The 9,858-nt window shown below is 69.2% G+C and overlaps 1 protein-coding gene across 1 annotated transcript; it reads right to left on the bottom strand.

The window, feature by feature from the left end:
• Nucleotides 1-4,106: 4,106 nt before the first annotated feature.
• On the bottom strand, nucleotides 4,107-8,809 carry NACC1 (nucleus accumbens associated 1). The gene is made up of 5 exons (XM_074167080.1): nucleotides 7,943-8,809; nucleotides 6,230-6,398; nucleotides 6,029-6,134; nucleotides 5,768-5,865; nucleotides 4,107-4,366 (listed from the first exon to the last, which is right to left on the bottom strand). Exons 1-5 carry the CDS (start codon nucleotides 8,807-8,809, stop codon nucleotides 4,107-4,109), a joined length of 1,500 nt encoding a protein of 499 aa, XP_074023181.1.
• Nucleotides 8,810-9,858: the final 1,049 nt, after the last annotated feature.

Below are 9,858 nucleotides of genomic sequence, written 5' to 3' on the forward strand. Positions count from 1 at the left end.
GGTGGCCTGTTGCCGCCGCCGCCGCCGCCGGGGTAGGGGTCCCCGCGGTGGGTCCCGGTTGGGCGGCGGCGCGGGCGGTGAGGTACCGGTGCCGGGCGGCGCGGAGCAGCAGCGAGAGCTGGAGGCTCCGGTGGAGGCGGAGGCCGCCGCGCTGCAACCGGCAGCGGTGGAGCTTCCACACCGACACCGTCAGCAGCCGCTGCGCCTCCTCCATGGCGGCGCCGGGAACGGACTGCGGGGGGGCCGCCTCCGGCGCCGGCACCTTATACCGCCCCCCCCCCCCCTCCCGCCCCGCCATCCCCGGTCCGCCCCCGCTCCCCCCTCCCCTTCCCGCATCCGGCCCCGGGGCGGCTCGGCGGCGCCGGGGGGCGGAAATGCCGGGGGGGGGGGCGAGGGGGGCCTCTCTGTCCCCACGGGGAGGGGGGTTGTCCCTGTGCCCCTTCCCTCCCCCGAGCTGGGGGTTCCTATGCCCCCCCCCCGGGGTGAGGGTGTCTCTGTGCCCCCCCTGGGGTGGGGGTCCCTATGTCCCCGTGGGTGGTCGGGGGTCCCTCTGCCCCCCCGGGGTGAGGGGGTCCCTGTGCCCCCGTGGGGAGGGCGTCTCTGTGCCCCCCCTGGGGTGGGGGTCCCTATGTCCCCGTGGGTGGGGGTCCTGTGTTCCCCCCCGGGGTGACGGGGTCCGTGTTTCCCCCCCCCCCGGGGTGAGGGTCCGTGTCCCCACATGTGGTCGGGGGTCCCTCTGCCCCCCCCGGGGTGAGGGGATCCCTGTGTCCCCGTGGGGAGGGGGTCTTTGTGCCCCCCCCCCGGGGTGGGGTTGGGGGTCCCTCTGCCCCCCGCCGTGGGGTGGGTGTCCCCGTGTCACCTCCCCCCCCCCCGTGTCCCCATGAGGGGGGACGGGGTCCCTCGGCCCCCCCGGGGCAGCACCGGGGGGGGGTGGGGGGTGTTACACGGGACACCCCCCCCCACACACCTCCCTCCCGCGCGCGGCCCCGCCCCCGTGACGTCACCGCGCGCCGTTTCCATGACTATATAAGGGGCCGGTGACGACAGGAAGGGGAAGGGGGCGGGGCCGCGGGAACGGGAGGGGCGGGGCGAGCAGCTTCCGTATGCCCAAATAAGGGGAAGGGGCGGGGCTAGAGGAAGAGCTCCGCCCCCTCCGGCAGCCGGGTGGGCGAACCACGGCCTTGCACGAGCGACAGCCCTCCACGTGCACCAGGCCTTGCACGGGCATTGCATGAGCCTTGCACGAGCACTGGCCTTTGCATGAGCACTGTTCCTTGCACGAGCACCGGCCCTTGCACGAGCACCGTTCCTTACACGGGCATTGCATGAGCCTTGCACAAGCCTTGCACGAGCACCGGCCCTTGCACGAGCACCGTTCCTTGCACGGGCATTGCATGAGCCTTGCACGAGCACCGGCCCTTGCACGAGCACCGTTCCTTGCACGGGCATTGCATGAGCCTTGCACGAGCACTGGCCTTTGCACGAGCATCAGGCCTTGCACAAGCACTGGCCCTCTGTGTGCACCAGGCCTTGCACAAACACCATTCCTTGCATGGGCCTTGCACGAGCTTTGCACAAGCACTGGCCCTTGCACAAGCACCGGGCCTCACACGAGCACCAGCCCCGCGCGTGCACCGATCCTTACACGAGACACCCCCCACCCCCGCACTACAAATGCACCGGCCGCAGCACTTCACCCCTCCAGCCCCTTCGCCCCCTCCCCGGGGTGGGGGGGGGTTTCCGAGCAGCACGCGCCCCCCCCCCCCCCCCCCCCCCAGCAGGCGTGAGGCGGGGGCTGTTACAAACCTCTGTGTTTTATTTATCACTATTAACATTTCTCAGTCCCTCTCCGCTCTCGTACAGCAGTTCATGTGCAATTCTCCAGCGACTCGGGGGGGGGGGGTTAGGGGAGATCCAGGGGGGGTTGGGGGGGGAAGGGCGGCCGGGGGGGGAGGACACAGACAAGGGGGGAGTCGAGGGGGCACCGGGAACGGGCGTCTTGGCACTTCATAACACAGGACAGACACTGGCAGCCCCGGGGGGGGGGTACAGGGATGGGGGGGGGGAAGCGCAAGCCCGGGGTTGGGGGGGGTCCATGCTGCCGAGACGCCGCTGTGCACTCCCCCCCTTCTGTACAGCTCTTTTTTGGGGGGGATAAGAAAAAAAAGGGCAACGTAAAAGCCCCCACCAGGGGTTGGGGGGGGGGAGGGAGGGAAACTGGGCTTCCCAAACACCCACGAGGCTGGGGGGGGGTGTGTGGGGTGTGTGTGTGTCACAAGGCTGAGACCAGCGCAACTCATCACATGGGGAAAAGGGGGAAACTGAGGCACGGGGGGGGGGGGGGAAGGAGGGATTGTTGGGGGGGTGGGGAGGAGGGGGAGAACCCAGGCGTTCGGGGTGGGGGGAAGTGACATGAGAGGAGGGGGAGGTGGGGGTCCCCGTGGGGGTGTGTGTGTGTGTGTCCCCCACCTCGGGGGGAGGGGGCGGGGGCGGTTTGGCACGGAGCGGTGAGATAGTGGAGACACGATCGGAGCCCGGGGCCGGGCAGCGGGTAAGGCACTTGACCGAACGTCAGGAGACCTGTTGGGGGGCTGCCGGGGGTGGGGGGGGCAGGGGGGGTGGGGGGCCGGACGCCTGGGTTCCCTCCCAGGCCCCCCCCACCCCAAAAGTCTGCGGGGGGGGGGGAAAAGCCATCACATGGTGCCTCAGTTTCCCCCTTGGGGGCTCGGAGTAAAGCCGGTGCAAAGGCCTGGGGCTGGGAGAACGGGGGGGAGCGGGGGGCAGAGATGGGGCTGGGGGGGGGTCCCCGTATCCCCCCCCCGGAACCCCCTCCCTGCAGAGGTGGGATTTCCATCCGTGCCCCCCCCTCCCAGACACTGTGATCACCCCTGCTGCTCCCAGGGTGTCCCGGTGCCCCCCCGCCCCCGCTCCCGAGGACAGACCCCAGGGGGGGCTAACGAAGGAGGGGGGTAATGAGAAGGAACAGCCTTTAACCCCACAAGGGGGGGGGGTCCCGTCCCCATCGGGGGGGTCCCATCCCCATGGAGGGTTGGGGGGGGGCCATACAGGAGCTCAACTCTGCCACCCCCTGCTCATGTCCCCTGCCGGCCAGGGGGGGCACAGACAGGGGGCACCCCCCCGCCTTCTGCTGGGGGGGGGGGGGAACTGGGGACAAGGGGGACACCTGGGCAGCATGGGGGGGGACGGGGGGGACGGGGACGACACACACGTGCCATCACCTGCGGACAAACACAGACGCCTGGAGAGATGCCACCCCCGGGGGGGGGGGAAACGGGGGGGTGACGACTCGGAGAGACATGGCGGGGGGGGACACACACGTGGTCACCTGGAGAGACTGGCCCCGGGCGGGGGGGACATGGGGGACCTGGGGGACACATGCAGGCGTCTGGGGGGGGGACGCCGGGACGGGGGGGGGAACCAGGGCAAACACGTGGGGTTGCCCAGAGAGATGCTGGTCCCCCGTGGAGGGGGGGGGACACGGGAGGGAGGGGGACACATGCGGTTGCCTGCAGAGACAGTGACCCCGGGGGGGGGGGGGGACGACACAGGGGGGGGGGCCCACACGGGTGCCTGGAGAAACGTCAGCCCTGGGGAGGGGACCTGGGGGAGACGTGGGGCACCCGGAGTGGGGGGGCCAGGAGAGACGCCAGCCCCCGGGGAGGGGACACGGGACCTCGTCAACTCGTGCCCAAGCAGCACCCCGGCCCCCCCCGCCCCCCAAAACTGTTGGAGGGGGGGGCGGCTGGGCCAAACTGAGCCGTTGCCGCCCCCCCCGGCCCCAAACCCCACGGGGAGGGGACCGGACCCCACAGTCGGGGGCCCCACGGTGGCAGGGGTGGGTCCCTACCCCTTGGGGGGGGGTGTGGAAAAACTAACCCCCAGGGGGGCCCTGCCCCAAGGGGGTGCCTGCCGGGGGGGGTCCCTCCACCGTCACAGGGCTCTGCCTGGGGGGGGACGCCTGCCCCACGGGGGGGGGGGGGGCCCTCCACCGGCGGGGGGCCCTACCCGGCCGCAGGGCCCTGCAGGAGGGGGTCCCTACCCAGGATGGGGGGGGGTGCCCAGGGAAAGGGGGGAGGGCGCGGGGGTCACTGCAGGCCCTCCCCGGGGGTCCCCGCCTCGCCCTCGTGGCCGGGGGGCTCGAAGGCGGGCTCGGGGCCCATGATGTCGGGCTCCAGCTTGCCCATGTCGTTGATGAAGGAGGTGTAGGAGTCGCCCTCGGCCATCACCAGCTTCACCTTGGGCATCCAGCTCTTGCGCACCACGCGCCGGGCGTTGGTGCACATGTCGGCCGCGATGGCGTTCATCTCGCTCTCCTTGAAGTTGGGGGCGAAGTTCTGGCAGTAAACTGGGGGGGGGGGGAGGAACGGGATGACACAACGCAGGGATGGGGGTCACATCACCACCACCCCCCCATTCAATCCGCCATGGATGTGGCCCGGGCGGGGGGCTCCACGGAGGGGTTTCGCTCAGGGACACGAGGCTGTGGCTCTCGGTCTGTTTTACAGCTGGAGCGCACTGTCCCCCAACCCTGGGGTCTCCCCTGTCCCCCATCATCCCCTCTTTGGGGTCCCCTCAGCCCTGGGGTCTCCCCTGTCTTTGTTGTCCCCTCTCTTTGGGGTCCCCCCAGCCCTCGGGTCTCCCCTGTCCCCCATCATCCCCTCTTTGGGTTCCCCCCAGCCCTGGGGTCCCCCCTGTCCTCCATCATCCCCTCTTTGGGGTCCCCCAGCCCGGGGGTCTCTCCTGTCCCCCATTATCCCCTCTTTGGGGTCCCCCCAGCCCTGGGGTCCCCCCTGTCCTCCATCATCCCCTCTTTGGGGTCCCCCAGCCCGGGGGTCTCTCCTGTCCCCCATTATCCCCTCTTTGGGGTCCCCCCAGCCCTGGGGTCCCCCCTGTCCTCCATCATCCCCTCTTTGGGGTCCCCCAGCCCAGGGGTCTCTCCTGTCCCCCATTATCCCCTCTTTGGGGTCCCCCCAGCCCTGGGGTCTCCCCTATTCCCCATCATCCCCTCTTTGGGGTCCTCCCAACCCGGGGGTCTCCCCTATTCCCCATCATCCCCTCTTTGGGGTCCCCCAGCCCTGGGGTCTCCCCTGTCCCCCATTATCCCCTCTTTGGGGTCCCTCCTGTCCCTATCGTCCCCTCTGTTTGGGGTCCTCCAGCCCTGGGGTTCACCTTGTCCCCCCTTATCCCCTCTCTTTGGGACCCCCCCAGTCCTGGGGTCCTCCCTGACCCCAACATTTCCTCTTAGGAGTCCCCCCAGCCTAGGGGTCCACCTTGTCCCCCGTTGTCTCCTTTCTCTGGGGTCTCCCCTGTCCTGGGGTCTGCCCCATCCCCCATCATCCCCTCTTTGGGGTCCCCTCAGCCCTAGGATCCACCTTGTCCCCCGTCATCCCCTCTCTCTGGGGTCTCCCTAACCCTGGGGTCTCCCCTGACCCCTGGCATTCCCCCCGTCCCCTCTCTCTGGGATCCCCTACCATCCCCTCTGGGGTCCCCTAATCCTGGGGTCCGCCCTCTCCCCTACCCTCTTGTGCCCCCTCTTCTCCTGGGGTCTCCCCTGTCCCTATTGTCCCCTCTCTCTGGGGTCCCCCTAACCTTGAGGTCTGCCCTGCCCCCCAGCACCCCCTCTCTGGGCTCCCCACCCCCTGTCCCTGTGGGTCCCCCAACCCCTGGGCTCCCTGCTGTCCCTCTTTCCCTGGTGTCCCCCATCCTTGGGGTCCCCCCCTCTGCCCCGGGGTGTCCCCCCACTCACACTTGACGGCGTGCAGGACCCGGCTGTCCAGGGGCTTCCTGCTGGGGTTGTTGCTGGAGGAGCGGATGCCGGTGCCGCAGCTGTTGGCCAGGGTGTTGCTGGAAGAGGGGCGGAGGGGGACACACGACACACAAAAACGGGGTGAGAACCCACGTGTCCATCCCCCCCACACCCCCCACACCCCCGCCCCAGGACCCCAAAACTGTGTCGGGGGGTGGGGGGTGGGGGTGGGGAGAAGCCGGACGCCCCGTCCCCACTCACCGGTCGAAGAAGGACGCCAGGAGCCGCCGCAGGAGGACTTTGTGCCGCGTCCCCGCACTGACGTGGCAGTTCATCAGCTGCGCCCGAGTGATGTAGACGTTGGTGCCTGGGGAGGGGGGATACACACACACACACACGGGGAGGGGGGTTAGCAGGGTCAGGCACCCTGCGGGGACCCCCCCGCAACCCCCAGGGGCGTACCTGTGACGAGCTCCAGCTTCTCGGCGGGGTCCCCCTCGTCGTAGAGCTTGGGGTGGCAGCGGTTCCCGATCTGGCTGATGAGCTCGGCCGGCAGCGAGGCCAGGTCCTGCCGCACGCGCACCCGGTTCCGCGACTCCGAGGTGGCCTGGTCCGGCAGCGCCTCCACCTTCTCCACGGCTGGGGGGTGGGAGGGAGAACAGGGGGTCAGCAGGGGGAGGGACATGGAGGCAGGGCCGGTGGGGCAGGGGACACGGGGAGGGGGAGAGGGACACGGGGAGGGGGAGAGGAGGGGGACACGGAGGGGAGGGGGGGACACGGGGAGGGGGAGGGGGACATGAGGGACATGGAGAGGAGGGGGACACGGGGAGGGAGAGGGGGACATGGGGAGGGAGAGGGGGACACAGGGGACACGGCGAGGAGGGGGATATAGGGAGGGGGACAGGGAGACAGGGACACGGGGAAGGGGAGGAGACGGGGAGGGGGGACGCGGTGACAGCTCCATTCATGCCCACGCACTCCCCATAACCCACCGCCTGGAGGATAAGGGGGTGGGTGGAGCCCCATCCAGGCTCCGCCCCTCCCTCAAGCCCCACCCACTCAGGGGCGGAGCCTAAAAGCCCCACCCAGCAACCATTCCCTGGGGTGAGGCCTCAGCTGGCTCCTCCCCACCTCTAGCCACGCCCAAATGGGTGGAGCCCGTGTGTAGCCACGCCGAGGGGTGGAGCCTCACCCCCCATTTCCATCCACAACCTCAGGGGGGTGGAGCCACAGGTGACCACACCCAAGACATCCCCTCCCTTGGCCACACCCCTTCCCCAACCACACCCTAGAGCTGACCACGCCCCCCACCCATGGGCGGAGCCCGAGTTGACCACACCCCTTGCAGTGCATTGGGTGAGCATGACTCATGGGCAGAGCCCTGGCTGACCACACCCACCGTGGGTGGGGCCTCCAGCGACCACACCCCCCCAAGCACATACCCCTTTATTCAACCACACCCTGGAGATGCCCCCCCCAACCACACCCCATGGGAGGAGCCTTTTTAGGCCACGCCCACTGGGCAATGTCACCTGTATGTCCACGCCCCCTTGGTGGGCGGGGCCTCAAAAGGACCCCACCCCCAAGCAGCTACCCCTTTATTCAAAGATCCCCTGGGTGTGGCCCCTCCCTGACCACACCCATGGGAGGAGCCTCTTCAGGCCACGCCCAGTGGGTGGTACCACCCCACCTGACCACACCCCTCTGTGGGCGTGGCCTCAAAGGACCCCACCCCCCAAGCAGATACCCCTATATCAAACCACACCCTGGGGATGGCCCCTCCCCCAACCACACCCCATGGGAGGAGCATCTTTGGGTCACGCCCAGTAGGTGGTACCAACCTATGATCACGCCCCATTCGGTGGGCGTGGCCTCAAAGCACCCCACCCCCATAGACACCCCTTCTCCAAACCATACCCCAGAGATGGCCCCTCCCCTGACCACACCCCATGGGAGGAGCCCGTTCAAGCCATGCCCAGTGGGTGGTGCCATCCCTGACCACGCCCCATTTGTGGGCGGGGCCTCAAAGGCCTCCACTCCCCAAGCAGATACCCCATTATCAAACCACACCCCTGAGATGGCCCCTCCCCCGACCACACCCTATGGGAGGAGCCTCTTCAGGCCACACCCGGTGGCTGGAGCCATACATGACCACGCCCCCTCGGTGGGCGGGGCCTCACCTGCCTGCCCCACGTTCATCATGCTGTACATGGTGTACATGTTGCAGATCTGGCGGTACTGCTCGTCCGAGCCTTCCTCGCCCCCGTCCTCCTCCTCGTCCTCCTCATTGTGGAAGGAGCCGGGGCTGTCGCTCGTGTAGGCGCTGGAGGTGCCGCCGGGGCTGGTCTGGTCGGCCGCGCTGGGGCCAGGGGCCGCCGCCGCCAAGGCGGGGGGCTGTGCCTGGCGGCCTGGCTCGGTGGCCGAGAATTTGGCCATCTTACGGCTGCCGTTGCCGCCGGCGGCACCGTCCTTGGAGCCGCCATCCCAGAGGCGCTTGACCACGAAGGTGCACTGTACCCCGTCGGGCTCCCCCTGCTCCGTCTTCACCCGCGAGACCAGGGGCAGGGCGGCCGCCCCCGAGGGCCACCCCGAGGTCTGGGCTACGGGGCTCTGGGGCTCGGAGGAAGGCGCCTCCTCGCCATGCAGCCCCTGCGAGTCGCAGCTGGGCGAGCTGACCTTGAGGAAGAACTCAGTCCCCTTCTCCATGATCTCCTGGATCTGCAGGAAGCCGGCCGTGTACATCAGCAGGAACTGGTCGCCCATGTTCATGCTGAGCCGCCCCGTGTAGCAGAAGCTGAGGATCTGCTGGAAGGACTGGGGCTGGACGGCGGCCGGCAGCTCCACCACCGCGCTCTTGCTGCTGTTGAAGAGGTCTCGGAAGTAGGAGCTGCTGGCGGCCAGCACGGCCCGGTGTGCCTTGAATGCATGGCCCTTCACCACCACCGAGACGTCACAGTACAGCCCCTGCAGCCGCTGCTCGTTCAGGCACTCCAGGATGCTGTTCCCGAAGTTGGGGATCTCCATCTGCAGCGTCTGAGCCATGGCGGGAGCCGACAGGGGCCTGTGGGGACGGGGACAGGGGGCCGACAGGGGAGACGGGGGAGCAGGGAGGGACACGGGGAGTCGGGGACACGCAGGGATGTGGGGGACACAGATACATAAGGAGCGAGGCAGATATGGCGGCACGGAGTAGACATGGGGGACATAAGGAGACAGGGACAAAGGGAGCGGGGCAGACACATGTAGGGACACATGGGGGGACAGGGACACAGGTACAGAGGGAAGGGGGGCAGACATGGGGGACACATGGGAACAGGGGACCCAGGGAGCAGCACGGGAGCACAAGGGACATGCGGATCAGGGCAGGGATGTGGGGGGACACAGCGGTGACAGGGACACAGACACATGGAAAAGGGCAGAGATGTGAGGGGGACAGGGACGGAGGAGGGGGACAGGGACGGAGGAGGGGGACAGGGACGGAGGAGGGGGACAGGAGTTAGCTACGGCCCCGCGGGAGTCCAGTGACCCCCCCCCCAGGCACCCACCTGTGGTGGGGGAGAACCCCAGATCCTCCCCCCCAAAGCCCCCCCACTCTGCGGCTGCCCCAAGGCCCCAGGAACCCCCCACCTCGGGTCGGGGGGGGGGCTGCAAAACGGGGCTGCAGAAAGCCTCAAATGGTGGGGGTTGCCCCAAGAGTTGGGGGTGTCCTGGGGGGGGGGGGCGGTGTCAGAGCCCCCGGAGATTGGGGAAGGGGGACCCCGGCCAGAGGGAGAGGGGGGTGGTGAGGCCGGACAGACACACAGACACGGGGTGGGTGAAGCGGCAGCAAAGTTGTGCCTCCCCTTTTTTTTTGGGGGGGGGGGGGGGGGGGGGGGGGGGAGGGTGGTGGTGGTTTGTGTGTCCCTGCCCGAGGGGGTGTCCCTGCCTTGGCCACGGGGACCCTCAGGGGTCCCCAAGTCTGGGGACATGGGGGTGGCCAGGCCAAGGGGTTCCCCAGCAGAGGCCCAGCCTGGGGAGGGGGGGGGGCAGGTCTGGTGAAGATAGGGCACCCTCCCCCCGGGCAGGGAGGGGACAGGGGGATCCCTCAGCCT

The sequence above is a fragment of the Numenius arquata genome, unplaced genomic scaffold (genome assembly GCF_964106895.1).
Source record: "Numenius arquata unplaced genomic scaffold, bNumArq3.hap1.1 HAP1_SCAFFOLD_1802, whole genome shotgun sequence".
Taxonomy (NCBI): domain Eukaryota; kingdom Metazoa; phylum Chordata; class Aves; order Charadriiformes; family Scolopacidae; genus Numenius; species Numenius arquata.